The 16,169-nt window shown below is 40.7% G+C and overlaps 1 protein-coding gene across 1 annotated transcript; it reads right to left on the reverse strand.

The window, feature by feature from the left end:
• Nucleotides 1-362: 362 nt before the first annotated feature.
• On the reverse strand, nucleotides 363-12,218 carry nudt19 (nudix (nucleoside diphosphate linked moiety X)-type motif 19). Its single transcript, XM_060911983.1, has 3 exons — nucleotides 10,870-12,218; nucleotides 4,307-4,514; nucleotides 363-746 (listed from the first exon to the last, which is right to left on the reverse strand). Exons 1-3 carry the CDS (start codon nucleotides 11,638-11,640, stop codon nucleotides 544-546), a joined length of 1,182 nt encoding a protein of 393 aa, XP_060767966.1. The 5' UTR covers nucleotides 11,641-12,218; the 3' UTR covers nucleotides 363-543.
• Nucleotides 12,219-16,169: the final 3,951 nt, after the last annotated feature.

The following is a 16,169-nucleotide window of genomic DNA, read 5'->3' on the forward strand; positions in this document are numbered from 1 at the left end:
AATTGAAAATTTTAAATCACTTCAGTTATGACTTTTGGATGTAATGCGTATGTAGTTAGGGTGAAGAGTCTATCCTGGGAACACACCCTGAACAGAGCATCAGTCCATCACAAGACACCACCTACACAAACTCCTTCGCACCTACTGGCAAGTTTTGGGGAAGAAGCTCATGTGAAACTCCACACCAGGAAAGCTGGGGCTGTGAGGCAGCAACATTTACATGTTGCACCACTTGCCATCCTATCTTGATAATGATTATCTAGCGACACACTTCATCCAGTCAAATGTATACAGTCTACCTCTCAGCGAGAGTGTAGTAATCAATAAGCTTGTTTTGAAGGATACATCAGATGAATATTGCATATGTTAGGTTAATTTTATTTAACCATATTGGGTCAATGACTGAACATCACATCCAGATGTAGTTTCCAGAATCAATTCACTTTTACGTCAGATTCATTTTACAATATTAAACCATGTTATTACATTTTTACCTATCTATATTAGGTTAAGTGTACCTTTAACACTGCCATAAATGCAGTGTTAGAGCTTGCTGTTATGCTTGGACCTAGAGGCAATAAGAGGAGGTAGATGCTTGTATTTAGGCGTGATGTTAATATAGACCGTGCACTGGTAAGGATCGTGTGTCACAATGCGATGCAGATTTGGGCTGTCCTTCTGCAGCTCTTCCAAACACTTCTCTGTAGACATACTGCTATCAGGTTTCTCTGGGTACAGACTGTCACCTGTGAATTCACAGACGAGACAAAAAGACATTTGACCAATATATTGTTATACAAACAAAATCTGGAATCTCAATACTTCTGCAGACATTTCAAAGCGGGGCAGCAATCTATAAACCATTACATTATTTTGAGTAAATTGCATGGAAGCAAACTTTCAGACATGAGACTTAAGTGGCCATTTCTTGTACTTTGCTACTTATTACTACTGCTAGTTATTGACAAATACAGCTTGCCATTTCACTATTAAAAAAAAGAATGCATAGCCAAAATGCAGTATCTGGCCATCTTATGCTTGAATACTGGCTGGTGTTATGTTTTATTTCATGACAACATAAAATGCATTTCTCTTCTGCAGTGTGATGTATTTCCAAGTGAAACAGGATATTTTGGTAGGTGGAACTGGCCATGGAATATGATCTGCATGCTAATGTGGGACAGAGATGGAGGAAAAGGATGAAATTTTTGACCTAGGCGTGTAGCCAGGATCTGAGAAATGCCAAGATCTGATACATTTAAGGCATTTGGAAGAAAGCCTTATCTAGAGTGACTTAAATTTATCTAATTTTATACAACTTCAGGGTTCTAACTAGACCAAAATATCAGCATCGTGGCACCAGTCATAATGGTTGGGGTTCGGAACTGTCTTAGGCCCCCAAAAGCTCACAGGTTCTACATGCTCAGAGATGCATTCTAGTACATTTCCTGGCACGTACAAGCCTCCATGAAAGTCACTCTTTTTTGGTAATATTAATGATTTAATTTTTAAAAAATTTTTTTGCCAAAAGTTGTTGCGATTGCTTTTGATTGGAAACTTATAATTTTCAACTATATTAATGACATTTATGGAATAAGAAAACAACCAGCTGATGTTCAAGTATCAACTTTAATTTCAGCTTCAGCCATTCAATTACAATACATGACTATTCAGGTCTAATTAGTATCATAACTTCCTCTACTGACTGTTACACTGACAGTTTCAATGCATCGTGTTGCATCATAAAAAAAAATTGCTGGGGATCAGCATGTACAGTATTACATGGATGGCACTTTACCATGAATGCAGCATAAGGAAGGAGGTAAACTGGACTAGCATGATTAGTGATGATCTCCACACGGAACTACTCGGGCAGCTATGCACTTGCATGGACGGAGAGTGGAGCATGTCTGAACGTAGAACGTTCGCATGGCGGTGCACTTTCACCACCATGTGGGGATAAGAAAAAGTTAAACAGAAGTCCATGTTTTCAAGATTGACAAGTCTTTTCATTAGTGTAGCGGCAACTTTTACAGGCATGTCAGCAATATTGTGGGCATGGCGGTAAGGAAACATTGCGTATCAGCCCAATACACTGAAAAGGCCTAGTTAGAACCCTGAACTTAGCAGTTCAGTGGCAGGTGGGCAGTGCTGGAATTTGAATTTAAAACTCCCTGAGCAGCACAGCAATATCTTGAGTTACCACTGCCTGTCTTACACCCCCCCCCAAAAGCCGTACGAGTACCTCAGTGTGTTACAAATGTTAAATTAAGGCTTGTTTGTTTTAAATCCTGCCTGGTTTTTTTTTTTCACAAAAAAAAAAAAAATTGTCACGTGGACAGTGGAATTAAGATGATAAATTAGGATAAAGGATTTTTTTTTTGATGGGGGATTTGTTTTTCTCTGGATATGTATTTTTTTTTTTTAATTCAGCTGATGAAGCTACTTCACCAAAAGGTGGATTTTTTTCTAATTAATCTTAGAAAGGGTGCCAGTAATTGTGTAGGGTACTATAGCAGTGTTTTCCCCAGAAAAAAATTAAAGCACTAAATTCTGGCATGATAATACACAGACAATTGAGTGCTAGTGGTGTGAAAGCAAGCGCCAAAGGCGCGAAGCGAAACTGGGGGGTCCGGGGGCATGCTCCCCTGGAAAATTTTTTGAAAATAGATGCTCTCAGGTGCATTTTCAGGGTCTCAGAGGTTTTAGATACATGATTATAGGATAGATTTTACCAGTGTTTCAATTATTTCTGACCTAAATAGTATTAATGTATACACATTTTAAATTTCACCTTAAAGTTCAACATGTAAGTTAAACTGTTTTGTTATAGATTACTGAGGTATATGACAGATTGAAAATCTACGGGGATCCCTTAATTACCTATGATCAAGTAGTGTTGTAACAAAAATGTGCATGAAAATATGAACAGTGGTTTCCTCCATCTTATGCAATCCAATGAAGAGAATCAATCATCATGACCTCCTGTTGATCACAAAGGGATCTGAACCTAAGACCTGCCACCTTAAAATAAGTTGCTGTATTACTATAACTAATGATTTAGAATGTTTCGGATGCAATTACCATAATATATGTAGAACTAAGATGCACTGAAAAGAAAAGTAAGGCAACTGCATATTATAAAGTTTAAATTTTGGCACTTTATTAAATGGCCTAGATTAAGATTAAAACATATATTTAAAGGAAAATAAAACTTAATTTCTACAGTTTAAGTCTGCCGAAAGATTATGTACTTTTAAACACATTTCATGAAGGGAATTTGTTTATAAGTGTCAAATGTAGCATAATTGCGAATAATAACGATAAGCATATTTGGCAGTGTGATGTCACTGTGACCCTTTAACAAAAGAATAATCCGGAGCTTTCTTTTGTTAAATGGATCCCAGTGACATCACACTGCCAAAAATGCTTATGATTATTTGAAATGATGCTATATTTGACACATTTGGACAACTTCACTTCGTAAGTGTGTTTATAAGTACATAATCTTTCTGCAAACCCAAACTAATGAATTAAGTTTTCTACTCCTTTAAAGCAGATTAATTCTCCTTGGCTTCAGCTTGGCCCAATGTTGGGCAACCCTCTCATAGTCCATCTCACTGTCATCCATGCTGATGTGGATTAATTTGTCCAGCGAGTCTTCTCCTTGCTTATTAAAGTCAGTCGGCTTTGTCCATCTGGTGAGGGACAACATCAGCAGCCTATGAGATCGCTTATAATGAATCGGAAAATTCCGGGATGTCTGACGTTTTCTTTCGATGTTTTTATTGGACGGTTTGAACACGTGATCTTGACATAGCCAACAGATTACAGTTTGTTTACATCATACCATGCAGACATATTACTTTGACAGAATCAACACAAACATTGGGAAAAAAAGCGCTTGTTTAACACAAATATCAATCAATATGTAAATGGATCTGTTATTTGCTCTCCTATGTATCTAGTTACTTGTGGGTAGGAAATTTAACGTATCGGATTTTAACTAAAGCGACTAAGCGTATCGGCAGGCAGGGCAAGCGTATCGGGACCGATACACTAAAATGCTTTGGGGAAACGTTAAAGCTGATCCAGCTCACGTTCATACTTGAACTAATGATGTCAATATGATTTTTGAGAGTTAATTTTTGTAAATATACAATATAAATCTAAGCCTAGTCCCAGATCATGTTATATTACCATCTAGTCTATTAATGCACTGATGCCAATGTTAAATATCATATTATATAAAATTCTGGCAAGCAAAAGTGATTTCCTTTAATTTTGATTAAATTCTAATCCAAACCTGGTAAGAGATGTATGTTGCAGTCAGTAGCCTTCAAGATAACAGCATGACACTGCTCACAGCCTTCTATCGATCTCTGTCTAGCAAAGTCCTGAAGGTCACTTAGTAAAGGAAAATTGCACATTCGTCCAATATCATATAACTGAGGTGGTGGAATCCAAAGTTCTCTTTCCCGGTAGCTGTGAAGTATTTCAGGTGGCGTAGACCACTGTTGGAGAGAGGGATAAGAGGGTACATTGTCACTTTCAAATTACAAAACATTCACCGAGTTGCATCCCGTAAGGTGGTTAAAAGCCTTTTACACGTAGGGAGCTATAGATAATGCTGTTCATAAGTCAACGTAAGATTTATCAAATATATTTCCTATTTGTACCTAGTAACAGAGTGGAAATTATTCTTCCAGTTATTGTTCCATAAGGCCAAAAAAAAAAAAAAAGTGTGTTTTTCCGGTTACCCGACCGACCCTAAACTTTTTTTTTTTCATTTTTTTCTCAGTCGCGACTTTTACATATAACCCAACCGCGTGAACCGGAAGTTTTTGTCACTCACTGGGAAAATCAGGGCTTTCCACAAGCGCCGGCTGCCGGCCATACAGCCGACTACACAATTAAGTCCAGCCGGCTACTTTAATGACTTATTTTTGTAGCCCACATGCTCTAAATATTAATTTTCGATTTTAATAAAATTAAATGTTTATCTAATGGACTGACAATGTCAAACTGAACCGCACTCATTTAAAGTTGTGATTCGCGCTGTTTGTACCGATAATAACCACAAATTCCCCGCCGACTTCGTTGATCGGGGAGAGTAACTCATCCGCGGCCCCAACATGTGGTGTGCGCACGCACTCGGCGGAGGCAGTAGTGTGTCGGAGGGAACAGAAGCAGAGATAATGCTTATTTTGTCTTTCACCTAGAGACATGATTCAAACTTTAAAACGGAGACAAAATTCTCCTGTGTGGATCTGGCATTCAACTTTTTTGCTGGGTTCTATACTTTTTGATCAGTCACAGATCAAACACCATGAGCACATCTGGAGAAATTCAGACTTTATAATGGGTGTCTATTGCGTTACACACCAGTGGAGCTCAGGAGTTTAGAGTGTAGGCAGCTTGGAAAAAAAAAAGCTCTAACTTTCTCATTTAAACTGTTTTCTCAGCCACAATTTTCACTCTACACACACAATTTTCTCAAAAGTTGTAGTCACACATTGTGTGAATCAAGACAAGTGTCTACCTGAGCGATAGGATTTACAGTTTTTGAATGAGAAGCCTGAAAGTAAGGAGAGGACAACCGCGCTCTCCCATAGACTCACATTATAAACGTGGCAGCGCTTTTACTGCAAAATCAGAAAAGTCACTTGTTTTTAACTCGCTCTAGTGTCCACATTTTTTACACTAGGGACAAAAAAAATACATTAATTTGTTCATGGGAGCCTTGTAGCGCTCAGTGTGAAAGAGTTTTGTGAATAGCTCCTTTCGTTTCCGTGTAAATCAGCGTTGTTCGAGGAGAGGGAACTTTGACAAAAAGTGCTCTTTGCTTGTTATATTGTGTCTTTTCCCTGCACCGTTACCAAGGCGACGAGCTGCACTCAGGGAGCAGAGAGGGGCGGGGCTGCTCTCTCTCTCTCTCTCTCTCATGGTGTATTGACCTGTTATATTTACAGAAAAATTCATGTTAAAAGGTGTCTCATGCTGCATCAGATTCATCAGAAGGTGGTAACTCAGGTGACCTGCAAAGAAATTCATTATATTTTGTGAAATTATTCCTGTCTAAATATAGGTTATGACAGCCATCTTGAAAAAAAAAATTAAAAAAAAAAAGCCTGCCTACCGACCCTAGTTTTGAAATCTACGTAACCGGAAACACACTTTTTTTTTGGCCTAAGCAAAAAAAAAAAAAAAGAAAAAAAAAAAAATCGATAAAACTGCCATTTTGTAATGAACACTAGTATTCAGGTCTCACCGACCAAACTGCTATACATTGGTGGTGAGTGGCACTTGGGTGCCAAGGTGGTAAAAATAATGGTAAAGGCTAACCTATGTTATTTTTAGATCCAGGAAATGGATGGGATGCCAACAGATCTGGCAGAAGCATGAAAGCAATAGACCAGTTCACAGATATTGCCGCGCATGCGCAGGGTCAAAGGTCGAGGCCTCATCGGAGATGAAAACATAGCGGCAAACAAGCCAAACCTTAGTAAATACGCCTTATGGATATGAGAGAACGGGGATTGCCAACTACCATGGGGGTAGAAGAGTTAAGGGCGCTTGCATATGCCACAGATATTTTGAAAATCCAGCCTGTACCGTCCAAGGAAGACGAAGAAAAATCGAGGTATGTACCCAGTGATACTGCCACGCCCACTGCAGTTTTTGACAGGTCAACATCTGACACGGAGAAATAATATAAATCGTGCTGCCTACCAGATTACAGTCGTCTGTTTTATTGTATCAGTACTAGTATCACTTACTATACTCAGTCATAGATTAGTCCAGTACAACATGACCAGCTTGCTTTTTTTCCATTTGACTGTCGCAATTTTTTTCAGGCTGGTACAGTCAAAAATTGAAAAAAAAAGTTTTGGCCTCCTAAACTAGTCATCGATTCTACTAGTGTATTAATTGGAGTCGACATGAAAACGTTCGGTAAAAACTTTAAACCAGTACAATCTCTTCTTCAAAGTTTCACCAAATGGTTTTATTTATGCAATTTAAAGCTCATAATACTGTATAACTTTGGTCGAGTAAAAACATGGAGCAAAAACATGGCTGGATCCTGAATGACTCCTATTTGTTTAAATAGGGGACCACATAGGCGGCAAAATGTAGTTTCTTTTTCCCTGCCATGGAAGCGCACTTGTATACGGAGGAGAAAAGCAATTTGCATTACAGCCATGAGGCGGCTCGGCTCGGTTTTCCCCTTCGGGCGCTCTCGTTTTCTGTTAGAATTTGGTAAAGAAAAAAATATATATATTATTTACCAGCTTACCGGGTCCATTAACATAAATCTGACAGCTGACAAGGTCGGGATATAAACGAACTTTTGCGTTAAACTGTGTGCTTGGATTCACAATTTTTTCTGTATACACTCACTTAAATGTACACTACAGTCTTCTCGCATCCACTGTTCAAGCAGTCGACGTCCTTTGTAGCAATCGACAACACAACAGTGTCCCCACAGCGAGCCTGTAGCCTCTGCCATTGTTGACATGCTCTACTTCCGCTCGTTTATGAGGCCTTAACCTTTGACCTTTCCCACAACTCCTTGCGGTTTGCCGTATCTGTGAACTGGTCTATTCTAGTGTTATTGCCGTGCTGCGTCAACTGACAGATATGCAGTGTCTCCCTGCTACCACAAGCTTCGCCTCAGGGAGAGTGCGCATATCTAGTAATGAGAACTATCGAAACGAGTGTGCATTAATATTTGAAAGTAAGATGTTAATTTACACTCACTGTGCATTTTATTAGGAACACTGAACAGCTGCTAATTCATGATATTATCTGATTATGTTGCAGGATTCTGCTCACCTGCCCCTATAGAGGGGCCATTGCTGGTCTTTTGTCACCACAAGCCACCAAGAACAGCTACAACATGCCTTGAGTATGAAAATGATATAAATCAGATGCTACAGCCTAATACATTTTATCTGTCTTAGGCTATTTAGAGTCCCTGTGACGGAACTGTTACTACAGAAAATGACATTAGGAGCACATTTATGCGAACCAGTGATTTGAGTTTCTGTCAGGACTACTGTCAGAGCTGATTAAGTTTCTTTAATAGCAATTAACCACCATCTCCTGACCAATCAGATTTGAAAATTCAACAGTGCTGTAGTATGACTGGTAAAGACTGAAGTATAGAAAAGCTCTTAGTGCTGCTAGATCAATGCATCTCTCCATCTTAATAGAGGATAACAAAAATAATCCTAGATTCCTATTTAATACTGTAGCAAAATTAACGAGGAAAAAGACCATTATAGACACATGCACATCTGCAAAATGTAGTAGCAATGACTTCATGAATTTTTTCAATGACAAAATTGAAAATATCCGACAAAAAATTCAAACTACTAATTTAAGGCCAGACAATTTAAGGGAGGAGTTGGGGGTTAGGTACCTTGCTCAAGGGCACTTTAGCCATGAAACAGAAGGAGGGGAAAGTGCTGTCCATTCATTCAACTCCCCTCACATTTTTCCTGCCAGTCGCAGGAATCGAACTGGTGACCCTTTGGACCCAAGGCTGCTTCTCTAACCGTCAGGACATGTATAATATTTCTAGCGCATGTTTATTTTTCACTGCGGGTTCTGTTTAATGTACCTTAACAAGGGCAGGTCCCGGAAAATTAGAAGGGGGGGGATGTCAACCCAGTAAGGCCGGAGGTCCAGAGGCGAAGCCCTGCAGTTTTTAAATGCCTGGAGATGCATTTTGAATTGTCAGAGACATGCTGTAAATGAAATATCTTAAAGAAAATGACCATATCAAAAATATGTTTTAAAAGTATCCATTCATCCAATTATCCATAGCCACTTATCCTATGCAGGGTCACGGGCAAGCTGGAGCCCTTTCCAGCTGACTATGGGCAAGAGGCAGGTACACCCTGGACAAGTTGCCAGGTCATCGCAGGGCTGACACATAGAGATAAACAATTCACACTCAAATTCACACCTATGGTCAATTTAGAGCCTCCAATTAGCCTAATCTGCATGTCTTTGGACTGGGGGGGAAACCGGAGCATCCGGAGGAAACCCACACAGACACAGGGAGAACACGCAAACTCCACACAGAAAGGACCCCGTCAGCCACTGAACTCGAACCCAGAACCTTCTTGCTGTGAGGCAACAGTGCTAACCACTACACCACCATGCCACCCTGTTTTAAAAGTAGGAACTTTCAAAACCATTTTACTAGTCACTGAAAGTTATATTGTCAGAGTTGCAGGTATATGCGTAGAACATAATTACAACTGATATATGGTAATATTTATGAAAGTTGCATTGTTCTATGATGCATTACCACATGACACAATACAATGTAGTACAATGACCATAAAACACCTTAGATCAATAAATTATTACTATTTTAGCAACTGCAATCTGAGCTTCTGCTCAGGACATTCAATGTATATACCAGACAGTGTATATACCCAGGTAAACTGAGGTAATGTAAGTGACCACTTAAGACAGAGTTTAATACCGAGATAAGTATAAACAAAGACTGCAAGAGTTGCATGTCTATAATACAAAGTCAGTAACTGCAATCTGAGCTCCTGAGATAACTGTACAATGATTGTGTGAGTTGCATGTGCACAAGTCCTATAATAAAAGTCTTAGTTCCCAAGACTCGGAATTTCAAGCAGATTTTCTTCAGAGCCATTGCAAAAATCAACATCTCTCACAGACCTATCCAGCCACTGTCGTAAAAATCAAAGTGAGGCTCAGCCCCAAAACGGCACGTGTCCCATATACATACACAGGGTATAGTAAGTACAGGGATACCCCATTAACAAATACGAGTAATAGCCGAACAGCCGACACGTGTGTACGCAGTAAGCCTACTGCAGCAGCTCATCATTTTGGCTTGTAAACATGCGCGTTAACAATACCATAAAACGATCGCGCACACCCTTTACATGTAGTCCACAGTGCAGTCTGGGAATACAGCATGCTATTATGTCGATGCACGAAGTTCCCGCGCCCTGTTAAAATCCAACAGGACTCGGCTAGCTTGCTTTTCACTGCATTCGTGTCATGAGCAAAAAAAACCTTAAACTAGGACCTGCTATTAAATAGAAATTTATACAAAATCTTCAGCTCAATTCCACATAATGATTTATTTTATTAAACCAACGGCAGGGATAAGATTATTATACCTTTATTATACCACAATGGGGAAATTTCCTGTTTGCAGCAGCACAGTGGATAGCAGCAGAAGGGGACATATCAAGCCACACAAGTTTAAAAAAAAAAAATCTCTCATCTCATCTTATTATCTCATTCATCTCATTATCTCTAGCCGCTTTATCCTGTTCTACAGGGTCGCAGGCAAGCTGGAGCCTATCCCAGCTGACTACGGGCGAAAGGCGGGGTACACCCTGGACAAGTCGCCAGGTCATCACAGGGCTGACACAGACACAGAACCATTCACACCTACGGTCAATTTAGAGTCACCAGTTAACCTAACCTGCATGTCTTTAGACTGTGGAAACTAGCGCACCCGGAGGAAACCCACGCGGACACGGGGAGAACATGCAAACTCCACACAGAAGGGCCCTTGCCGGCCACGGGGCTCGAACCCGGACCTTCTTGCTGTGAGGCGACAGCGCTAACCACTATGCCACCGTGCCACCCAGTTTAAAAAAAAAAAAAGTATTTATTTATTTTAATTATATATATTATACACACACCTCGGCATCTGCAATGCAATCAAGTCACAATTCCAAATAGCCATGAATTTTTTTTAAAATCATCATTATTTTTTGACCCCCCCTCCTCCTTAAATCCGGGCCAGCAGGTGGACAAGGGCATGTTGAGACATGGATTGGGACACAGGACAAACGTCACCTTGTAATGCTCGATCTCCTTCTGGTCTTGCAGTGTGTCCGGGGTGTCCTCTAAGCAGCACATGTAGAAGGCAGTGTCGTACCTTCTCTGTGGTCCGGACAAGCCAATAGGAGTGATCCAGTTCCCCCACTCGTACAGAGCCCATATGTTTGGCAAACATTCGAGCTCTCTGCACATCCGGATAAAATTCGACGAGTTCTCGAGGACCAGTGATCTCCATTTAGCAATCAGACTTTTGTCCCACTGATCGGACAGTGCTGTCAGCCCCGGCCTGTCATTCTCAGCCTGATCATCTGTGTTCAGGGTGTTTGCCTCCTCACTGGGCACCGCCAAAAGCACCCCTGATTCCTCAAATGTCTCTCTTACGGCACAGATTCTGAAAGCCACATCCCCCGGGATGGGAGACCCGAACTGTTTCCGGTCAGTCGCAAATATCGGCGGTCTCGTTTCTTGCGGCTGCTTCACCGTCGCTATGCCAAACTTCGGCAGGTGTCTGAAAGCTTTAAAAACCTCCAGCCACTCACTGGAGAAGTCGGACGGATCCACTAATCCACCTGGGAATACATAAGCGTTGGGCATAAAGACACTTTTTCCGCTCCGTTTGAGCAGCAGCACTTGATAGTCGAAAGCTGGTTTTGGTTGTTGATTTGTTAAACCTGAACCAAACGCAGGCGTTTCTCTCAAAAGAGACTCAACACTTCGCTTGTACTTTGTTCCAGCAGTCAAGATCACAGTAGCCGCCTCTTTCCAGTGCTTTAAAGTTGTGTTCATATTGAATCTGCTTTAAATATTCACATTTGTTAACAATTCATGCTAGCATAAACAAACAACGCAACAACAGTAAGCCCGAGAATCGGTTTGAAATTAGCCGATTCTCAGACTCCAGGCTTTGGAAATAGAGAGTCGACCACAAGGAATCGATTCTGCACTGATTCGGCTTAAATTCGTACACAGACTATTTCAAATTATTCCGATTCTTTACATCTCAATAATCGAAAACATGAAACAATCACTATGCTAAGGTATCCCGTTAACCAGCTAAGTTAATTCAGCTTAATCAGCAACTGTTCATTATCAAAGTTCAAATTTAGACTTTCAAATTAAGGTTCCGACATGGACCAAAATATTAATCATCAGTGACATACAGCCTTTAAAATATGTAGCGTCTAATTCTGGAATCGACTCTATCGGTTCCCCAATACCTGTAACTGAACAGCCCTACTGGACGAACAAAGCGTACAGCGCATGAAGGACCAAAGCTTATACTGGTCTAATAATTATGTCACTGTTTGCACAGCAGTGCACGGTGTTCTTCTTCTTCTTTAGGCTTTTATGGCGGTTGGCAACCAACTTAAAGGAGCATTACCGCCACCAACTGGGCTGGAGTGTGGAACAGGTAGATATTGGATTAACACTAGAAGTTCCACCATTTTTCTGTCTACCTAGAAGACCTACATAGGGGCCATTTGGCCCGACCGCTTTTCCCTAATACACTAATCACTCATTTTGTTATGGTAATGAGGCTGTTAGTGCAATGGCAGTGCCAGGATTGTGAGTGACTGCTCAAATGTATTTCACTCATAATGCATGGTTTTTCATTCTTTGTAAATATGCTTGGGTTTCTTTTTTTTTTTTTTTTTTTACTATTTTTAGCACACAAAAATAACAATTACTTCTGCAACAACCCTCCACACCAAAACTGGGAAAAAAGTTGCTTTTTCATTCTTTGTAAATATGTTTTGTTTTGTTTTTTAACAATAAATGTCAGTGTGTTGATCCCTCCCTTCCTTCCTGTTGATCCTTTCCACTGCATACAGCTCAGTCCAGTTTAAGTCTTTATGGCTATGTTCACTGAGGTATTTATCCATCTCAGAACTAAAGCTTGCTCTCAAAAGAACCTCCTAAGCTGTAAGGTGTGTCCCCTCCCCCACACAAGTTCAAGTGGCTCCGGCCGTGTGCCACTAACAGCCACATTTCCATAACAAAATGAGTGTCCACAATATTTCCATAACAAAATGAGTGTCCACAGGGGGGACTTGGGGCCAATTGGCCCTCTTGTGGGTTTTCTAGGTAAAAAGGCCAAATGGCCCCTCTCTGGGACTTCTTTAAATAAACAAAAACAAACAAACAAAAACTTATATCCTCTGGGCTAGCCCAGTTTCTTTGAGAAATCTGAGAACAAAATGATATATATGGCTAGATGCCTTACCCAAGATGCCGGGTAGATTAAAACTGCTGTGTTTCACTGTGCTTAATGACTGACAAAGTTTTCTTCTTTCTTCCTCATACTGTTTGCAGTGAAATAAAACATGCTCTACTGTTTCCAGCTGGCTACAGTAATCACAGTTTCCTGTGTGATGTTTACCTATTATTTTTAGTGTACCGTTAAGCCCTGTGTGACCAATTCTTAGACAGGTTATCATGCTCTCATCTTTCCTACTTCTACCTTCCATTCTTCCTTTGTCCACCTGTTTTTGGATGTTGTACAGATGTCTGCCCTTTTCATTGTCATCCCAGTATTCCTGCCAGATTGATTTGGCATGATTCTTTATAAGGACCTTAGCCTCCGCCTTACTCACAGGGATTAGCAAGTTTTATAGAACTGTTACTGTTAGAATATAACGTATGAACTGCATTGCAAAAAGATTGACCAAAGCCAAATTTATTTAAAGCAGTAATAATAACAACCCAGCTGTTGCCAACCGCCTCCCTCACCTCCAGGCCAGTGTGAAGGCTCAGGTACAGACTTCACGCGATACCTGACCTAGGGAAAACAACACTAGCGGGGGGAAGGAACACTGCCCCCTACTCCAGTGCATGGTGTAATTTTCACGTCGCCTATTATTTGTTGGAATGAGCGGATTGGGACGCATCCTCAGTTCTTCTTCGTCGCCCTTTTTGCTGTAGTTTTGCTTCACCTGAGATGTTCTTAAACGGGCAATACACATTTAGCCGTTTTCATATTGATGAAAAAGTAACGGCTAACTAGAGTTAGCTTGGGTCATGTGCATCACCGTGAGCCAATTTAGGGTTGCCACCCGTCCCGTAAAATACGGAATCGTCCTTTATTTGGCAATTAAATCTTGTGCCCCGTATTGAACCGATACGGGACACGATTTGTTCCGTATTTTCATAAATGTCCAATACACATGTCTGTCTCACACATATCAACACTAAATCTAACAATAATGAACAAAATAAAACAGGAAATACTCCGTTGCGGGATCTACCCAGGACACAAACCCCTCCACTCTGTGCGTCTGTGCCTGGCTGCCTGCGTCACTGCGTGTGGCGCTGTCACGGTTGCCTAGAGACAGACAACACACACCGGCGCTGCTCAAAAAACCCGGGCGTTTTAAAATTGTCTGCTGCACCCGGGACTCCAACACGTCCTCAAAAGCGTAAACGCTTACAAAATACAGACGTGAGTGGGAAGAGGCACATCCTTGGCTGCATGGGCGTAAAAATGCGTATGGACGGTATGGACGCGTCCATACCAATATTCAGCTGAGTTTAAAATGTCCATACCATTTTTGAATGGAGAAGCCGCGATGCGGGAAAAGCTGAATAAAAACACCAAACGCGGTATCGCTTCCAGCTGATTTTCAGTTGTGAACAGACCTCTCAAAGACGGCTGACTATTGGTGGGGACAGGTAAAAAAGCTTTATGAAGTTTTGATTGGCCCACCTCCCGTTGCCTTGACGTTGCTGTGGTTTTTGATTGGCCCACCTCCCGTTGCCTTGACGTTGCTATGGTTTTTTGTTGTCATTGGCTGTAAGCAGTAGCAAGCGGTAAAATCAGCATCCAGCTCGCTGCTACAGCAAAACAGCACACAGGCAGTGATGTCGGGCAATGAAAGAAAACGTAAGGAGGACATAAGACATTATTTTACCCAGTCAACGGTAAGCTATTCAAAACAAAATAGCCTTGTTAGAGAACCTCTTCAGACAGTGACGTTTTCTTCTGCCAAGCGCTGGACTCCAGTTGTTTAGCTTCTGCCTCAGAAGGCAAAAACACCTTAAAACACCTTAACATCTAACAGTTGTATACACCGTGTCTCTCTCTCTCTCTCTCTCTCTCTGACACACACACACACACACACTAATAAATGCTTGTAGGTAATGCTAAATGTTTACTTATATTTACTGTAACAGCAAGGAGTTTCTGTTTGCAATCTCTCTCTCACACACACACGCACTAATAAATACTTGTAGGTAATGCTAAATGTTTACTTATATTTACTTTTTTCTTGCTCATAGTTTGCATGTATATGCATATGTATGTAACCTCTGCAATAAAATGTGAAAATGCAAAAATGTGAAACAATTGTCACTTAACCCTTTCAACTTAATGAATAAACATTTTTGCAAAATGCACTACAACTACCAAAACTCTTCACACTTCTACCACCCATACCTACATTACTTCCAGATTCTGAAATTGCAGTAACTCAAGGAAGCACATGATGTTTCAAATGTGTGAAAATAGTAAAAGTTGTGTGAAAATGAAGCAGCAGCACATAATTTTGATTGATTGTGTTGTTGTATTTTGGGTAGGTCATCCACTACAGCGAAATTCACAGCAACTTCAATGTCCACTTTCTCTGTGTGATAATGTATTGCCCGTATACATGCAGATGTTAGCCTAAGTCTAAGACTAAGTGTACCTGGTGCTAAAAATCAAAATAACACAAAGGAATGGACAACCAATAATTTGTACAGTGTAGGCCACATTTTGTGCGACAACCATGGCGCACTGGGGCGCTTGGCCAAATTATGTCCCCACCAATATCAACACCGTTTTTACGCCCTTGCTTGGCTGGACAGCGTGAGTGGAGATGACTACAGAGCAAACTGTAAAGTCTGTCGGCGAGTGTTTTCAGTGGCAGACGGTGGGCTGTCTGACATTAGACAGCATTCGTTAGGAGAGCAACCAGAGCATTTTTTAACATAGTTACTGGGAGACCAAATGGTCTCCCAGTGGCCAGATTTGGTCTCCTAGTCAATGCCAAACCAGCTTCACTGGGAGACCAAATTTTAAACCAAGTTATGTCTTATCATTTGGTTCAAATTAACCAAGTACCATGTAAGTATACATTTAACAAGGAAAACGAAGATCTATGTTATAAGATATACACACAAGATCATGGTTAAGAAAAACAAAACTAAAATTTGGTTACTGAGATGGCTGATGTCAGAATCCGATGTCATTACTGTGTAACTTTGAGTGTCTTTGACATAACATTTGTGCTTGGTAATTGCTCTTGATAGCTGTGTAGTCACTGTAGTGTGTTTGTCTG

The sequence above is a fragment of the Neoarius graeffei genome, chromosome 27 (genome assembly GCF_027579695.1).
Source record: "Neoarius graeffei isolate fNeoGra1 chromosome 27, fNeoGra1.pri, whole genome shotgun sequence".
NCBI classification, from domain to species: Eukaryota; Metazoa; Chordata; class Actinopteri; order Siluriformes; family Ariidae; genus Neoarius; species Neoarius graeffei.

Bases quoted from the DNA above. Each gene is read 5' to 3' on its own strand.
- nudt19 (XM_060911983.1), bottom strand. From the start codon at position 11,640: ATGAACACAACTTTAAAGCACTGGAAAGAGGCGGCTACTGTGATCTTG. The intron at 4,515-10,869 runs GTGACGTTTGTC...TCTCTCCAACAG, and splicing joins AGGAGATCGAGCATTACAAG to TGGTCTACGCCACCTGAAAT. The intron at 747-4,306 runs GTTTGGATTAGA...GTGAATTCACAG, and splicing joins CAACATACATCTCTTACCAG to GTGACAGTCTGTACCCAGAG.